Source organism: Vicugna pacos, chromosome 1 (genome assembly GCF_048564905.1).
Source record: "Vicugna pacos chromosome 1, VicPac4, whole genome shotgun sequence".
Taxonomy (NCBI): Eukaryota; Metazoa; Chordata; class Mammalia; order Artiodactyla; family Camelidae; genus Vicugna; species Vicugna pacos.
In genome coordinates this window covers 63,092,916-63,112,197 of record NC_132987.1, presented here as the reverse complement: position 1 = coordinate 63,112,197, position 19,282 = coordinate 63,092,916, and the positions used below count along the sequence as shown (strand labels likewise).

General features: G+C 35.8%; 1 protein-coding gene across 2 annotated transcripts in view; it reads right to left on the bottom strand.

The window, feature by feature from the left end:
* Positions 1-14,865, bottom strand: part of FYTTD1 (forty-two-three domain containing 1) — a 32,737-nt gene extending 17,872 nt beyond the window's left edge. Inside the window, exons 1-3 of one of the 2 annotated variants that reach the window (XM_006200906.4) lie at positions 14,647-14,865; positions 8,966-9,094; positions 1,779-1,927 (exon numbers count right to left, since the gene is read on the bottom strand). In XM_006200906.4, the coding sequence (XP_006200968.1) occupies positions 1,779-1,927; positions 8,966-9,094; positions 14,647-14,749 (381 nt within the window). In that variant the 5' untranslated portion in view covers positions 14,750-14,865. Of the gene's footprint in view, positions 1-1,778; positions 1,928-8,965; positions 9,095-13,907; positions 14,049-14,646 lie in introns of those variants that run through there. The other variant, XM_015236530.3, reaches the window with a different exon arrangement.
* Between the last annotated feature and the right edge of the window lie 4,417 nt (positions 14,866-19,282).

The following is a 19,282-nucleotide window of genomic DNA, read 5'->3' as shown; positions in this document are numbered from 1 at the left end:
GGGAAAAACCTACAACCAAGAATACTCTATCCAGCAAAGCTCTCGTTCAGATTTGATGGAGAAATCAAGAGCTTAACAGATAAACAAAAGCTAAAAGAATTCAGCACCACCAAACGAGCTTTACAACAAATGTTAAAGGAACTTCTCCAGTCATCAAACCAGATGAAAAGAGAACAAAAAGAAGAAAAAAGAAAGAAAGAAAAAGACCTACAAAAGATTGCTTTGTCAGTTCGGGGTCTTTTATAGTTCCATATAAATTTTGGAATTCTTTGTTCTAGTTCTGTGAAAATGTGAGTACTGTGACACGGGTTGCATTGGATCTGTAGATTGCTTTGAGTAGTACAGCCATTTTCATGATGTTGATTCTTCCAACCCAAGAGCACAAGATATCTTTCTATTTCTTTGTATTATCTTCAATTTACTTCATCAATGTTTTACAGTTTTCAGAGTACATAGATAACCTCCTTGGTTAAGTTTATTTCTAGGTATTTTGTTGTTTTTGATGCAATGGAAATGTTACTGTCAGTTATAAAATTCTGGTTTTTGAAGTGGAAAAAAAAGTGAATGAAGGGCTGCAAATGGCAAAATATCCTTCTTTCTTATGGGTGAGCTGTATTCCATTACATACATATGCTGCATATTCTTTATCCATTCATCTATTGATGCACACTTAGGATGCTTCCATATCTTGGCAATTATAAATAATGTTGCTGTTAATAGTGGGGTGTATATATCTTTTCGAATTAATTCTTATTTTATGGTTGGCTTTATTTCCTTTGGTAGCTATGTAAGTTTAAAAAGCTAAAGCTCTAAATGTTCTTAGAAACAATGAATAGTGCACGTACGTAAATTTAAAAAAATATGTGCAGTATGTTGTATATATGTATACATGCAATATATTGCATATGCACAGTCAAACTGTAACAATTCTATCTAGTAAAACTGAAAAATGAAAAAAAAAGAAATGTGCAGAAAAGGTAAATTTATAGAAAATCTACAGGAAGCAGAATAGTGGTTGCCTGAGGCAACTGAAAGGGTATGACTGTGAATGGACATGAGATTTCTTTTTAGAGTGATAGAAAGGTTCTAAAATTTGATTATTGTGATGACTGTACAATTCTAAGTTTTCTAAAATTTCACTAAATTGTATAGTTAAAATAAATTTTATATTATAAAATTATACTTTAATAACATGTTAAAAACTGCAAACATACATACACACACACAACACAAACACACACACACACAGGGAAAGTCAGGAACCTGGAAAAAAAATTTTATATTTGAAAATGTGGTAATTTAGATATTCTTCATGAATGGCAATGATTTTTACTTAGTTATTAAATTTTTTATATAAACCCCAAAGTACTACATTGTGAAAATCAGAACATTCAAATAAAATACTCTCTCAAGCTCATTCACAGAAATATTAGTATGAATAAATGGAAAAGTGTTTTTTTTTAATTGAATTATAGCTGATTTATAATATTGTTAGTTTCAGTGATTCAATTACATATATACATTTTTTCAGATTATTTTCCATTATATGTTGTTACAAGATATTGAATATTGTTCCCTGTGCTATACAGTAAATTCTTTTTGCTTATCTATTTTATGTATTGTAGTTTATATCTGTTAATCCTATACTCCTTATTTATCCCCCCCCCCTTTCCCCTTTAGTAAGTGTAAGTTTGTTTTCTACATCTTTGAGTCTGTTTTGTATAAAGATTCATTTATAAGGAAAAGGGTTTCGGACTCAGGATTCATCATCATCCTACCTTGTCACTTAGAAGTGGTCGATTCATAGGACTAATTCCTTTTCGAATTCCAGTTGCTTTCCTAGCTGCAAGGCCAGTGATAACTCCATAAGGACGTCTCTTTCCAGGCATCACTCTTCCTCTACGGCTCAGATTATTCTTACCAAAACCTGTAGGAGAGGGAAAAAAAAAAAGAAGAAAAAGTAATCTAAGAATACAAGTGAGTGGCACAGGGGTCACAGGATATTCTATTTCTAAGCAAGGTGAAAGATATGAGTGCTTTACTTTTTTATTTATTATTTATATATTTCTCATATTACTATTAATATACGTTTCTTTAAAATTACATAAAATATTTCATCTTTAAAGAGACAACAAGCTGTACTGGAAAGAATTCTGTTGCTATAATGGACTGCAAAAGACTAGAGGATTCTCACATTTCCCCACTAGCTATCCTCTCTCTGGCATTATTTTCTCAACAAACACGACAGCCTCAACTTTCCTTGTGCAATGTGGTAGCCTCAAACCAAATGTGGTTACTGAGTACTTGACGTATGACTAGTCTGAACTGAGATATAATAAAAGAATGTATAATACTTCATTAATAGTTTTATATTAATCATAAGTTACAATATTTTAGATATATATGGTCAAATAAAAAATATTATTAATACATGGCTCACATTTTATTTGTTGGATGGCACTGATCTAGAGTGGAATCACTACCTCATCTCTTATTTACTATCTGGCTTCTTTATTTTCAGTCATACTGTATTCAAACTGCTTCTGCAAGTCCCCAGGTAAGTTCCAATAGATACTATATTTTAATCTCTATAGTATGTGACATTTCCGACTTTGCTTTTCCATCATGTATCTTATCTATTTAAATACTTTGTTCTAACTATGAAAAAGTAAACATATTCATTGAAAAATCTTAAAACCATATAAAATACAAATAAGAAAATAAAAGCCACCACCATTAGCCCACTGCCTAGAGATAACTACTACTAATAATCTATGTTTTTCTAGTCTTTTACTTGTATACATACATTTCAAGTTAACACTTTTAGTTTCAAGTGTTTTTAAGCAATTCAAGACTACTATATGAGGTAATTGACAATTTTGTAGTACCAAGTGCCTAGAAGGTAAATTGAGTCAATCTTCTAGCAACCACATTTCATACTCCACATACTACCTTGTAGTCTACATTAACACTATATTATGAAAATTAATCCCATGTCTTTTATACTCATACTAGTCACTTAAATTACTCCTAATGTTACATACTATAAATAACATTACAATAACACTACAGTTAACATTTTCATGACTATTTCCTCAATATATAAATTTCCAAAGGTTGAAATGCTGTATCAAAGATTAAAGCAAATCCTTATGGATTTTGATTCATATTATAAAAATTCCTTCCAGAATGAATATATTTATTTATATTTCCAGAAACATAAGGGTGACACTCTTTCCATATCATTGACTACTCTGAATGTTATCCTGTTTAATCTTTATCACTTAGCATTTGGGGAAAAAACGTGTCTTATTTGGTAGCATACTAGTGAGAATGAACATTTTACATGTGTTTTTTGGCTGTCTGTATTATTCCATTCACAAACTGTCATGTTCATAAATCAGTTTTCTAGGGTCAAATTCTAATTACCTTTGATGCTTTGATAGAAGAATTATTTCAAATTTATAATTAATTTTTCAAGAATTAATATCTTTATAATTTTCAGGAATATGTTTTATCTTTCCACTTATTCAAGTCTTCTTTTGTGACAAATTTGGCTTAGTAAAGTTTCAAGCTTTTCCTCCCATAGGTCTTGCACAGTTCTTGTTAAGCTTATTACTAGGTATTTTATACATTTGTTGTCAATCACAAAAAGATCCCTTACCTATTAATAATTTTCATATTGGCATTCCTGGGAATATAGAAGGCTATGGGGTTTTAATTGACATCTTTTAATTGGCCATCCCCTTGAATTCACTTATTAGTTCTAACATTTTTTCAAATTATTTTCTTGGGATTTCTGAATGACAGTCATATTACTCACGAATGATGTTTTCTTCCTTCCAACAATTACACCTCAAATTCTTTTATTTCTTAATGCAATGGCCAGAAATTCCAAAGAACTATGCTAAGTAATAACTGTGATACTAGGCATTCTTATCTTAATTCTAATTTTGGCGGTAATGTCTTTAGAATGGTATCTTGCATACTATACACCTGCAATATTGTAATACATCTTTCAACTTATTTCACAAACTACATGAAGTTAAAATAGTTTTCTTTATTGTAGAATTTCTCAGGACCAATGTGTGCGATGACTCTCATAAGACACAGATAATTATGTATATGTCATTCTCAAGTTTATCTACTTCCAGAACGCTTTAGTGTGGTGTATCCACTTTGAGACCAGAATTCAACATGACAATCAGGAATACCTATAAACATTACCATGGTTGAACCATTTACCAGTTTATTGTCTTTCAGTTCCCAATTCACTCTTTACTGCCCGGCTTCTGTTGCTGGAACATTTCTCTTACCAGCTGGCATGATGTTAAGCTTTGTCAGCAGAGGGCGCTGGAGGGACTCTAGAAGAAGAAGGAGCTTTTCTTCCAGGTTCCAGTGTGCACCTCAAGGCTTGTTCCTGTGGCATAGGATACCCAGTGGCACTCATTATCCCTCCCCCGCCAGCTGAGACTATGGTGAGGCAAGAGAGGCGCCTAGGGCACAAAATCTGAGAGTGAGTGACGCCTTAAATGTTAGGCCCTAGGCATCTATGTAGATCCAGTCCTAGGCATCACTCTAATTCTGGCCCTGCTCATTCTCCAATGAATTTAAGCTCCATCATCCTTACAGATCACTTTCCAGTGAGTTCCACCAGCATGGCAATTCAGTGTGGCAGGGAGTTCTTCCAGATTTGTTCCTTTCTTGGGTGCTCTGCCTCAGTACTAAAGGTACTGATTTTATTACTTTTATAATTAGGAAAAAAGCAATAAAGGTATACTTTTATAAAATGTTAAAATCAAATTACTGCTGCTCTATGTTTGATTTCCTTCTAGAACAGCAACCAAACAAAGATTAAGCCTATTAGAGAAACTTGTATATTTAAATTAAATCTACAACTACTTGCTATTTTGAGTTATATTAAATGAAGCAGCTACCATTAACTGAACTAGGCATTGTGCTGAGTACCTTAATTTAAATGAGAACTTGATGAAGTTGATGCTAATATATCCATTTTGAAAAAGTGAGCAAAACAGATGTAGAACTATGATTACCCAGAGGTCAGTTAGTAAATGGCAGAGCCATGATCTATGGTGCAAGTTTGTGTGGCTCCAAAAACTGAACATGTTTCCAAACTGTTATATATAAAAAGCTAAAGAATAATAAAAGGCAGAATATAATGTATGGTACATTTCCAAAGAGAAAAAAAAAACTATTACAGAAAAAGCAGGTTCTGAGCTAGTTATTACACAATGGACAAACTGTGAATAGGAAGATAGACAAAGTGACAAGTACAAAGAAATGGGCAACCACAGATATTGAGAGACAGTCTAGGGAAAAGGATAAGAAGTGAATGGACGTGGTGGGTGCAAATCACAGCGCTGTTAAGTGTGGATAAAGACTACACTTGACAAGGAATGGGGTGGAGTAAGTGTGGATAAAGACTACACTTGACAAGGAATGGGGTGGAGGTCACAGAATTCATGATCAGACTACATCAGTCTAGAAGCAGTACCTTCTAATGAATGAAAGAAGAGAGAAGGTAGTGAGACCATTTCAGATGCAACTGCAACACTCAGCATAAGAGACTGGGTGAGGAACAAAGAATTTACAAAAAATATGAATGAATCAGTAGAGCTAAGAGAAAGTTTAAAAAGAGGAAGAATCAACTATTATACTAAAATTTTAATCTTATATGAGAAAGACTCATGAAAAAAATCTAACAAGAATAAAGCTGGTTAAAAGGAGAAAAGTATGGGATAGAATTCTATTCCTGGGTCCCTTCTATTTCTGACTGTTATAGACATTCCCATAGTCATCACCCTTTCTCCCATATTCTTCTTCCTTTCTTGTCAGTGGCTTCTTCTCCTCTATCTTCTAGCAAGCCTGGATTATCCGTTCTTCCTCCCTCCTTTTCTATCTTTGAACAAACTTCACTAACTATATCTCAGTTTTAGCAATGGTTCTATTTTTTACCCTTTCATTGCCATGTTTCATGCAATAGTCTTTTCTTAGTTTTCACCCATTTAACCCCTTAAAAAGTTCTCTTCTGTTTTTCCAGAGTACCTTCATTCTCATTACTTCAACTACTACCTCTATGAAGATCTTTCATTTTCACCTCCACTGGAGCAGCAGTTTAACACAATAGCTATGTATCAAAAGCACATATGGAGCTAAAAAAAAAAATCCCTAGGCCTTATTTCTACAGATTCTGGTTTAGTAGCAATGGAGTGCAGCCAGCGCATCAGACTAATTTATAAAGCTCCACTAATTTATAAAGCTCTAGGCATTGTGCTGAGTACCTTAATTTAAATGAGAACTTGATGAAGCTGATGCTAATATCTCCATTTTGAAAAAGTGAGCAAAGTGAGATGTAGAACAATGATTACCCAGAGGTCAGTTAGTAAATGGCAGAGCCATGATCTAAGGCTAAAGTTTCCTCTGAATCCTTAGCCCAATCCCTTCATGAATTTCTTTCACAAACATATCCACTTGCCTCAGTACTTTCTATAGCCTGATCACTTACATGAAGATTTGAGGGATTTTCTGGAAAATGTATCACAGAGTGTATGTAATCATGTTACTGGCTCCTTCTCAAAATAGCCCACATATACTCTCGTCTCTTCTACCTCTAAAAGAAATAGCATTCTCAAACTTTTTGGTCTCAGGTCTTCTTTATACTCTTAAAAATTACTGAGGACCCCAAAGAGTTTTTGCTTCTGTGAGTTTATGTTTATTGATATTTACCATACTACAAACAAAAACTATGACATTTAAAAACTATTTGTTATTTTATTAAAACAATAAACTCACCAGATATAGGGCTAATAACATATTTTTTAACAAAAAATAACTATTATTTTCCCTAAACAAACAAAAATATTTAATAGGAAGAGTAGCACTGTTTCACATTTTTGCAAATCTCTTTAGTGTTTGGCTTAATAAAAGATAAGATTCTCATTTCTGCTTCTGTATCCAAACTGTTTGAATTATCACACGTCATGTAGACTTCAGAAAAGTTCATTATACATTCATGAGAGAATAAGGCTGAAAACACAATTAATATATCTTAGTATTATTATAGAAATAGTTTTGAACTTGTGGACCCCTTGAATCTTAGGGATTCCCCGGGGTCTCTGGACAACACTTTGAGAACTATTGTTGTATAGTATTCCATCCCTGGAGAACATCTAGGTTGTGCAAGTATTTACTGAGTGAAAAACTATATTTCAGGCACAGAATTTGGAAGACTTTATTCACTTATTTGCTCAGCCATCAAAAAGAATTTATTGAGTATATGCCAAAGGCTCTCTGTGCTATTCGTTCTCTTACCTCAAGCTAACATCCTCAGTGACATTACAATGTAGAAATCTGAATTATTCCTAACCAGAGCTTAAGACAATCCCATATCTCTCTGCACATTTAGTCACAGCAGCAGCTGTTCTATTTTAGGCCGTCACATGTAAATGGAGAACATACAAGTATAAATTCAATCTCAGAAGATCCTAAACTGCCCCGAGGTATCAGTTAGCTCAAGGCTCAGATTATAATTCCCGAAAAAGGAAAGCTTTTTTGATTCAGATTCTATTTCATCTTATCCATTAAATCACCACTGATGTTGTTAGCATAAAATCCCTATCTAAAATCTGACAGTACTAAAAGTATTTCTCTTTTGACACTTCTCAACTCTATGTTTTCTATCTTATCTCTATTCCTAGAAATTCCATGAAGTATGAGACTACATCTTTACATATCCTGAGAACCTGGTCAGTTCAGAGCATTCACTGGGTATTTAACACGCAATTAAAATAAATAAATAAAATTATTTCAAAACAAATCATATGTAAATTATGGTACACTGAATAACATTTATAAGGAAACTTTTAAGTATAAATCACTAGAATTAAATATTAATTTTCTATAGCTAAATACCTGTCACAAAATTTACTCACTTGAGTTCAGCTATTCAAGAAATTATTAGGGAGGAATAAAAATTCTTGTAGCATTTAATTTTAATTATAGACATATTTTGAGGATATGTTGGTATATTAACTGCTAAACATAGAATTAATTGAATTAATTATGTTCAATCACTTGGAGATTATTTTTTATGTTCTTTAACATACAGGATAAAAATCAGCTTAGGAATTAGTTTATCAAACATTTTTTCATATATATAAAAAAGATCTAGAATTTTTTAAATCTCAACAAAGATTTATTTAAAAATGCTGATGTAACTGCTAAAAAAGTTAATAAGTCATATATAATTAATAGTGTTCAGTTACTGCCCTAAGTCCATTTTGGAAGAAGATGTTCTAAATAAATAAGCTTCTAGATTACCAAAAATAACTGTATATGTAGAGTTCCAATTCTGTGTCATCTTCGGAGGATTTAAAAATTTCAAAGGTCCTGGATGATAAGATGAATAACCTAGAACTCATTTTCTATGCAGAATAATAGCTTCCACATATTTAAAATGTTTTCATACAGAAAAGGGAGTTTGCTTTCTATAACTCTGTAGAATTAACAGAAAGGCAAGATTTAAGTCAAGAGAATTGTCTAGTGAACAGTGCTGTCTCCAATAATGGAAAAAGTTACCTTGTGAGGTGGTATACTCTTTCATCAAATATATTTAAACTGGAATTACAGTCACTTATCAGACAGATTGTTAAATGAACATGTAACTAAGAAGGAGATAAGATTTCATGATACGTAAGATTCTTTACAAATCTATAGCCCAGAGGTTACTTTAAAATGACCTGATGTTTCTAAGAAAGTGTTATCATCTATTTAAGTTAACTTGAATTTTTAGCAGATTTTAAGATTAAACAAAACCCTGAGTAAATACAAATCACAAACAAAGGGTACTGGTATGTTTCCTCCACGTTTTAAGTATGTATCAAAGTTAGTATACTATGAACCTACAAGTAATAGCTTTTTATTAAAACTTACTTGCAAAACTTACCAGAATTCTGTTGAAGTCCCCATCGGACTCTCATCCTGAATTGCCGGGCACCACTTTGCTGGAGTCTTCTATTTAGCCTCGGGAAATTCTGCTTCTTTCCTTCCTTTCGATTCAACTTGATGATATCATCTGTGATAGAGGAAATGTAATGATTATTTTCATTTTAATTCAATGACTCAATTACTCAGTCTTGTTTTCTAGTTAATAGATTTCCTATGCCCCTAACTCCTTTTCTATTTTGAAAGCACTTCCATAAGAGGATAATAATTAAAAGTATATAAAAAGCTCAAATCAGCCAAAACACTTGCAGCACTGAAGAAAGTTTTGAAGGAAAAGTTCAAATCAATAGCTCAAAGCAGATCAACCAATTAATGAAGATTTCTGTTATCCCTGATAAATGTAAATAAGCAAAAGCCTGCTTACAAAAATTACTCATATTTACTTTCCATAATCACAGAAGTTTCCACTTTTTAAAGATGACCCTTTCAATAAAACCACTGGCAGTCAAAAAATAAGTCATTCAATAAAAGATTAGATTTCTAAGTTCATCTCAATTCAGCAAATATTTATTGAGTATATACTATGTGCAATGAATATATGTGTCAGGCTGTACTGTAACAGAAACAAAAGTAAAATATGATTCCTGCTCTCAGTAAGTTTAAAATTAGTGACGGAAACAGACATGTAAATAGTAAATACAAAATTAAACAAATACCATCATAAAGGTATAGTACCAAAAACAAATAAACTATTGGTTAGTTCTCCGCTCCTCTAGCAAAGCAAGTCAGGGTTACCTTATTTTTCTTTCCACATTGATCTCTAAGTCCCATTATTTCCAAAAACATTTCAAACTGCCCCAAGGTAATTTACAAACATCACCCTGCTGTAATAGCACAACAGAACAGTGTAAAGATCAGGAAACAAAATGTACTCCAGATTCCTGTATACATCTGTTAAAAGGAGGTTACTAAAAGACAAAAATACTCATTTAAGAAGATTTCTCCAAATTCCCAACTCCAATATTAATTTTGGTAATTGAAAATACAACAAATAAACCAAAGAAACTGAAAGCGATCAACAACTTAATAAAATTCACAAAACTAACTAACCTGTTATTTCTTCCAAACTGCTATAAATACAAATAATCTAACAACTATATCAATATAACTAGTCTTTTTTGAAGTCAAAGAAGGAAATATAAACTACAGGGATCTTTTTTATACATTACATATTACTACTCTACCTCACCTATCTGTAATCTTTAAGACTCTTAATCACATTCAAACAAATATTGTATAAAATAATTCAAATCTCCCCAAAATAGTTTGTTCTTTGATCTTTCTTTGATCTTCCTAAGGAACAATCCTTCAACTACAAAAAAGCTCATCAAAGTTAAGACACTCAAAAAACATTTTTTTACAAAATAGAGATTTCATAAATATCAGTTGCATGAACATCTTAAATTACCAGTGAGCAGAAAGGGAATAGTTAGAAAGACACTACTTTTGAAACACTACTTTCCTTTAACAAGGTGCTACTTGAAATCTCAGAGACATGACAGTATCTCTTAAAAATGAATTTGGTTTGGAGACCACCAAAAAAGGGGGGGTGGGCGGGGCACAAGTATAATTTTGACTAACCAGGTTGTTTTAAAACTAGAGCACTATAGAGTATAAACATAATTAAAAATTAAAAGTAGCAAAGCATATAAAATATAAAATTATGTTTTGTAAACATTTTATTATTTAACTCAAGTTAAATAGAGCTATTATGACAGGATTCTTCCAATCTAAAAGAAGGAAATGGCTTTTTCCTAAACAAGGAGTAAATAGGGTAGGCATCAAAAGAAAAAAATCTACTGAAGGAAAAGAAAGAAGCTGGAGGAATAACTATCCCAGACTTCAGACAAAATTACAGAGCCACAGTAATCAAGACAGCATGGTACTGGTACAAAAACAGACATATAGATGAATGGAACAGAACAGGGAGCCCAGAAATGAACCCACAAACTTCTGGTCAACTAATCTTCGACAAAGGAGGCAATAATATACAATGGAATAAAGACAGTCTCTTCAGCAAATGGTGTTGGGAAAACTGGACAGCAGCATGTAAAGCAATGAAGCTAGAACACTCCCTTACACCATACACAAAAATAAACTCAAAATGGATCAAAGACTTAAACATAAGACAAGATACAATAAACCTCCTAGAAGAAAATATAGGCAAAACATTATCTCACATACATCTCAAAAATGCTCTCCTAGGGCAGTCTACCCAAGAAATAGAAATAAAAGTAAGAATAAACAAATGGGATCTCATTAAACTTACAAGCTTCTGCACAGCAAAGGAAACCATAAGTAAAACAAAATGACAACCTACGGAATGGGAGAAAGTTTTGCAAATCATGAAACCGACAAAGGCTTGATCTCCAGAATATATAAGCAGCTCATACAACTTAATAAGAAAAAAAAAACAACCCAATCCAAAAATGGGCAGAAGACCTAAACAAGCAATTCTCCAAGGAAGAAATACAAATGATTAATAGGCACATGAAAAAATGCTCAATATCACTAATTAACAGAGAAATGCGAATCAAAACTACAATGAGGTATCACCTCACACCAGTCAGAATGGCCATCATTCAAAAAAGTCCACAAACGACAAATGCTGGAGAGGCTGTGGAGAAAAGGGAACCCTCGTACACTGCTCATGGGAATGCAGTTTGGTGCAGCCACTGTGGAAAACAGTATGGAGATTCCTCAAAAGACTAGAAATAGACTTACCATATGACCCAGGAATCCTGCTCCTAGGCATATATCCAGAAGGAACCCTACTTCAAAATGACACCTGCACCCCAATGTTCATAGCAGCACTATTTACAATAGCCAAGATTCGGAAACAGCCTAAATATCCATCGACAGAGGACTGGATAAAGAAGATGTGGTGCATTTATACAATGGAATATTATTCAGCCATAAAAACCGACAACATAACACCATTTGCAGCAACATGGATGTTCCGGGAGAATATCATTCTAAGTGAAATAAGCCAGAAAGAGAAAGAACAATACCATGTGAGATCGCTCATATGTGGAATCTAAAACAAAAACAAAAACAAAAACATAAATACAAAACAGAAACAGACTCACAGACATAGACTATAAACTTGTGGTTGCCAGGGGGACGGGGGGGTGGGAAGGGACAGACTGGGATTTCAAAATGTAGAATAGACAAACAAGGTTGCACTGTGTAGCACAGGGAAATATATACAGGATCTTGTGGTGGCTCACAGCGAAAGAGAATGCGACAACGAATGTATGTATGTTCATATATAACTGAAAAATTGTGCTCTACACTGGAATTTATCACAACATTGTAAAATGACTATACCTCAATAAAAAATGTTTTTAAAAAATCCATTATGATGAGCTACTTTTATAAAAAACAGGGGTATATACATGATAATATTAACAGTAGTAACTAACAGGATTGTTCTGAAAACCGGTATTCATTCAATTCTCACAAAAAGTCTACGAAATAAATATTATAACACCCATTTTCAATTAAGAAGCTGAGCTACACTGTGACCAGCTATTGCTAACCTTGATAGATAATTCTATATGAATATTCATAAAACCTGATAGAGTCATGATTCAAAACAAAACAAAAAAATTAGATTCTAAAACCTCTAAAGACCTGATAAAATGGAGTATTTACAAAGCATCATTCTTATCTAAAATAGATGTCTCTTCATCACATCTGTAAAATTCTCACTTAAAAAAAAAAAAAGACACCTGACAGAATGCTGTATGTTCTAAGGGAAGAGACCAAACTCTATTCTAGCTACCCACTGCGCTTCACTTCTACCTTCAAACAGAATTATCTCTCAGTTTTCTTCACCTGAACATCCTCATCACCACACATAAATACAACAAAAACCCTAGAAATAAGAAATGTATTGGTTATGAAAATACATGTCTAACACTTCCTACAACATCTGTAGCTTCGTGCTCTAGAGCCAGACTGAAATTCTGACTCCATCACTTACTTGTATGACTTTGGGCAAGTTATTTAATTTCTCTACACCTCAGGTTTTATAAAATAGGAATAACAACGGCTTATATGCTGTGTGTGAATATATGTAAATACAGTACTGTGTACCATTCTAAGCAGATTATATACATCTATTGATTCATTTAATACTTGGACCAACCGTCTGAGGTAAAGGAGCACTATTATTACCAACATGTTCTTATAGATGAGGCACTGAAAAGTAATCTGCCCAAGATCACAAGGCTAATAAGTGGCATGGGCAGGATTTGAACTGAGTGGGATCTTCTGAATTCCATGCTCTTTATCATTAGGAGTATATACCACACAGGGTTATCATCAAGATAATTTAACACATATAAAATACTTAGCCCAGTGCCTGGCATGTAATAAGCACTCAACAAACATTTGTTATTATATTTTTTTCTTGCTCTTAGTTTAAAGATTTCTCATTTCTTTAGAGGTCAGTACTGACGAGCCGCAAGGTAAGACTTGAAATCAAACCTATGATTTCGGATGATTTGCTTAATTCATACATTGGGTTCCAAATTGTGGTAATTATGGAGACCAAGAGTTCTCTACTTTTGGCTAAAAACTGCAGAAGAATCACAACAAAAGAGAAAAATACCGTCCCCGGAAAAGTTACACATCTGTATTCACTAGTCAGGTACTTTTCAAATACCCGAAAAACTGTAGGCCACAGGAGGAGCAGGCAGAGCTAACCACATCTAATACCATAACCTGAATCCTGACAGAAGTGCAATTACTTTTAAACCAACCACGTCAAACACAGAAACTAGTGCCTCAGTAGTGTTAGATCCGGATTTTTCACCAAACCTGCTCTTCCTAATCGTCACCAAAACCACCTCACTCTTCCAGTCCCCATGCTTTACCTGGCTCTCCCGTCAACCTATGCAAGTCTCGCCTCTGGTTTTCGCTTCGTTTTTTTTCCAACTTGCTAACTCGGAGGCTTAGGTGAGAAGAATGGGCTTCTCCCCAAGCACAGCCTAACACAACAACATCCGATGAAGTCCTTCCTAACGATCTTTTCTTTCTGTCAAGAGCCCGTCAGAAAACGCCAACTCCTGGGGCGTCTTTACGCTGCCCGCACGGGGCCAGGCGTAGGCCCGGGCGCACAAAATGCCCAACCGGCCCTTCCTGGAACCCCAATCCAATCGAACGCAGCCCCAGCCGGGCTCCGGAAGAGCTTTCCTCAGAAAGGGTCGCTCCTCGGATCCTTGCCCTCACTTCCCTGATAACGCCCACAGCGCACACGCTGGAGACGAAACCCTCCGAGTTTTCCTCACAAAGAGCTGGGGTCACCCGCGAGTGGTAGCGCCCCTCTAGGGGGAAAGAGGGTCCGCACCCCTCGACCCTCCCAACCTCCGGGCCCGAAATGCCCCCACCCGCCCGCCTCAGGCACAGCCCCGCGAAGGGGACGCCCCGGGCCCTCAGGCTCGACCGCGACACCGACAGCGCTGCCCAGTCCCCACCGGCTCTCTCTTGGTTCCGCCCACCCGCAAGAAAACTCGATCGACAACTACGGCCAACCGCCCCTACCCCCACAAACCGCGGTACTTGGTTCCACCCACACTTCCCCCGACTCCAACCCGGTCCGACTCGGCTCCTCACCCAAAGACATATCAATTTTGTCGAGGTTTTCGTTACTGCGAGCTTTCGGTGGCGGCGGCGGGGTCGCCGTGACTCCCATTAACCGCGTACCAAACCGGCTCATGACTGGAGACGCGCTGGAACAGTCAGCGGAGAAGGCCGGAGACAGGCCTGCCACCTCCCACTCACGCACGCAGACTAGCTGCACCTACAGAGCGCGCACGCGTACTGGCGGCGTCCTCGCCCTCCCACCCACGGCTTAGGGAGGGGGAGGAACCACAGAGACGAGCGGCGGGAGAGAGAGGCCTCACGCACTGGACTCGCTCCTAGCGGCCCTTGCGGTACCGGAGGAAATATTGCACCTGTCGCCCCAGCCGCTAGCGAGGGCTGCTGTTTAAGCAGTTCGCCTTTTCACCCAAATTGTACTGGCCCTTGAGCACCTTAAAATCACATGCTTTAAATGAGATCATGTTCCTCCGTGCCCTTCGAGTCCCTCCTGCTACAGAAAGGCCCCCTGAGCTTTGATACACACGAATCTTCCATATCCTACTGCAATGCAGCCTCGGAGGCAAGACAGCCCCTGCGACCGTGGATTGCAGAACTGTGCCCCAGCTCCCCTCTCGCTGGCCAGCCCCTCCACCTGCAGCATGCGGAGTCGCCACGTCTGGACCCAAAGCAAAGACTGCACTGACAATTCTTGCGTCACCTTACTAATAAAAGTAAATGCTAATGTTTCCCGTGTCTCTACCAATTCTCAGCCGACACTCTCAAAACATTTTGCGCGATACTAGCTATCTTGATAAGACCTCGCCTTCCCTTGGGAGAAGGGTAAGTACTTCTGCTTATTTGGCTGCATTTTTCTCTGTTCATTTGCGTTGGGAATTGATAGGAAGATTCGTTTTCTTTCTAATCATCCCTATAAGAAAATTCCTTAGTATTTGATAAATTCCTGCATAATAACTTTTTTTTCCTATTTACAAAACGTAATATCCCCACTCTTCTTACCTTCTTCCCCTCCTCCAAAGTAACAGTGCTGGTATGGAGGCATTTAGATCATATCATCCTCATAGCAGCTTAAACTAAGATATTTGCATCTAAGGAAACACTCAGGGATAGGTATTCTGTTCATTTAGAAATCTCCGCTACTTCAATATTTCTTTTTATATAGAAACAAATCAGTGACCTAAAGTATTTCAAATCCACAGTAGCCTGTAAATTTTTTTTCCAAGACAAAAATACAACCATATGAGAAGAGTCAAAAAGCTGAAGACATTCTTATGAAAGGGTATAAGAAATTTAAATGATGGAAGAAGGATTGGACTCAAAAAGACCCAAAAACAATATTCAGCATGTCAAGGAAAGTAGCATGTATGCTCTTAGCACAATGTGCTTGATTTTATTACTGTTTCATCCTGCAGCTGCCACTGCTCTCCTGACTGCTATGAACTAGGGAACTGGATTTTACAGAAGTACTAGAAACACCTAAGTTTCATTGAATGGTAACTTTCACTCACATCAGTCATTCACCTTGTGAACTTGGGAGAGTATCTGGGCTTCATACTCATTTTCAAAACAGAAGTAGTTATACTAAATATATGTTATATTTATTTCTAAGATTCCTTACAGTTCTAAAATCTTCTAAGCACAAGACATTTTTCTCCACACTGTCCTTCCCTCACTAGAAATAACTTCTACAATCTCTACTATGTATGGGAGCAAACTACAGGGAGGAACATTAAATTAAGTTCTTAATTTTAGAGAGAAAATTTATGCATTTAGAGTTTGGATACATTTTTTACTCAGGCAGTATAAGACAGATAACAAAAATCCCAAATGTGTAAAACCCTCCCCACACCAATATAGAAAAATTCCCTTTTATCCTGGTTGAAGGATTGAAGCCCCATACCAACTCTCCTTAGCTCTAAAGGGAACATGCCCCAGTGTTTCATGAAGCAATTCTAGCTGTTGTGTTTCAGACTTTGAGATTTCTCCAAGGACTGAGGGTCTCAGAGTCTCAGAGCAGTCACCCAGATTCCAAAGGGAAAAACAAGAGAACAAGAGGCATTGTAGGTAAGGATAGGTCAGCCACACACAAAACAATACAAAACAAAACAGCAACTTGAGACACATACAGCAAAAGTGAAGAGGGAAACAAGCCAAGAAATCAGAACTGGGGCTTGTCCAAGAAGTTGACCAACCAGCTACAGGGCTAGGAGGTTAACCCTGCAATTTTCTGGGGCACAAGAGGCAGCTATTCATTTAATCATATATTCATTGAGCACCAGGCATTGTAATGGGCCCTGGGGATAAAATGGTGAGCAGACTGGATGCTGTCCCTGTCTTCACATAGCTTGCAAAGCAAAAAAAACATTTTTGGAGCATGTACTGTGAATAAGTCACTGTGCTGGACACTGAACATACAGCCCTTGTCTTCTGTTCAGCAGCTTCATCTAAGTGAAAACAAACATAGAATTCAAGCAACTGCACCTTCTAGAGGCTTGATTTCATACAGTGTAGATAAGACAATGTCTAGGATTGCCAGATAAATACAGGACCAGCTAAATTTGAATTTCAGGTAAACAATGAACAATTGTTTAGTATAAGTTTTATCCCAGGTTTCAGACAAACAGCATTTTTTTTTACCATAGAACACTGCATGTAATATTTAGGATGTATTTATACTAAACAATTATTTGTTGTTCATTTGAAATTAAAACTTAACTGGGAGTCTTTTATTTTTATTTGCTAAATCTGGCAACCTTAACAATATGCTTTTCTATTAACATGTTTCATACTGTGCATAGAGATCAACATTCTCTTCAAAGGTAAGCACAACTCATATATTTCACCTCTTAACTTTTTTTTATTAGTTTGTAATCTCTTTTAAGTCCCCCTTTTTTCAACTTTATTGAGGTATAATTGACATATAATAAAAGACATTTAAAGTGTGCAGTTTATACAGGTGTGAAATATATATCTGCAAAAATACCATAATCAGCATAATAAATATATCCATTATCACCTGAAGTTTTCCTGTGCTCCTTTCTAATTCCTCCCACTAACCACTGCCCAGGCAACCACAGATATGTTTTCTGTCACTATAGATTAATTTGCACTTTTTAGAATTTAAATGGAATAATATAGTATATGCTCTTTTTTATCTGGAATATTTCACTTAGCATAATTGTTTCCAATCTGTATGCCTTCTATTATTTTTCCTTGCCTTACAGCACTGACTGGGGCTCTAGTACCATGTTTAATAGTAATGGTGAAAGTGGACATCTTTGCCACATTCCCAACCTCCAGGGAGAAAACATTTAGTCTTTCACTCTTAAGTATGATGTTAGATTTTTTTTTTTTTGTAGATGCCCTTATCAGGTTGAGGAAGTTCCCTTCTAATCCTGATTTGCTGAGAGTTTTAGTTATGCATGAAGACTGAATTTTATCTAATGCTTTTCCTGCATATGAGATGACCAAATGTTTTTTTTTTAATTTATTAATATGATAAATTATATTGGCTGATTTTCAAATGTTGAACCACCCTTGCATTTCTAGGATAAACCTACTTGGTCATGGTGTATTACCCTTTTTACATATTGTTGAATTTGGATTGCTAATATTTTGTCAAGGGTATTATTTTTCATGAGTGATATTGGTGTGTAATTTCCTTTTCTTGTAATATTTCTGTCTTTATCAACTCTTTTGCTTTTCAGAAGAGTATTTTTAGAATTCATATGTTGATGTAATTTGTCTTATACTGGAATAATAAGGGAGCTAGGTATAATTTGTATTATATGTACGTATAGTATGTATCAGTTAGGTGTAATTATTATTATTATACCTAACTCCCTTAAGCTACTTGTATGTAAAGTACAGTTTTTCTTCTCTTTTCTGCTCAATTCTTCTCATTACCCTTTTGCCACTGTTTTCTACTGCAGTAGCTTTTCTTTGCTACTTTGCTACAGCTTCCTCTTTCTCTTTTGTACTGCACTTTTCTTTTGTTCTAAATGTTTCTAGCTCTCCTAGTCTTCTGCCTTTTAATATCAGGGTTCATTCATTCATTTATTCAGAGTTTGAGTCCCTGCCCTGGGCAAGACACTGTGCTATGCAGTACTGTGATACAGCTGAGAACATGAAAGGCAGAATTGCAGGCATTGCTGGAGGCATTACTAGTCTCTAATTCCCTATCAGTTTTCTCTAACTAGGTAACCTGCTTGGATCAACAGGGGAAACTGAAGGGGAATTCTTCCTCGACCTCTAGCCCACTCCTTATTTGGCCTTGTCTTCTCTGGGCAGGGCAGGGGTCCTGTCAACCAAGGGTTCTAGGGTAATTCCCTGAATGACTAATTGTGGAATTTTCTAAAGCTACACAAATTTACATAAATCACACAATTTCCCCCTAGTTATGTAAAAACTGTTTCTTTAAAAAGATGTATCTTCAATTCCCTCAATTTGTAAAAGATAGATGATAGTCTAGGAAGGCTCTGGAGAGCCAGGATTCAAGGCTTGGTGTGCTATTAGACAATCTGAGAGTAAGTTGCAAATATCATGACTCTGTAGTCTGTATCTAAGGATCTTCTTGTATACAACCATGCTAAAATGATCAAATTCAGGACATTTAACACTGATGCAATTCTATTCTCTGATGTATAGTCCA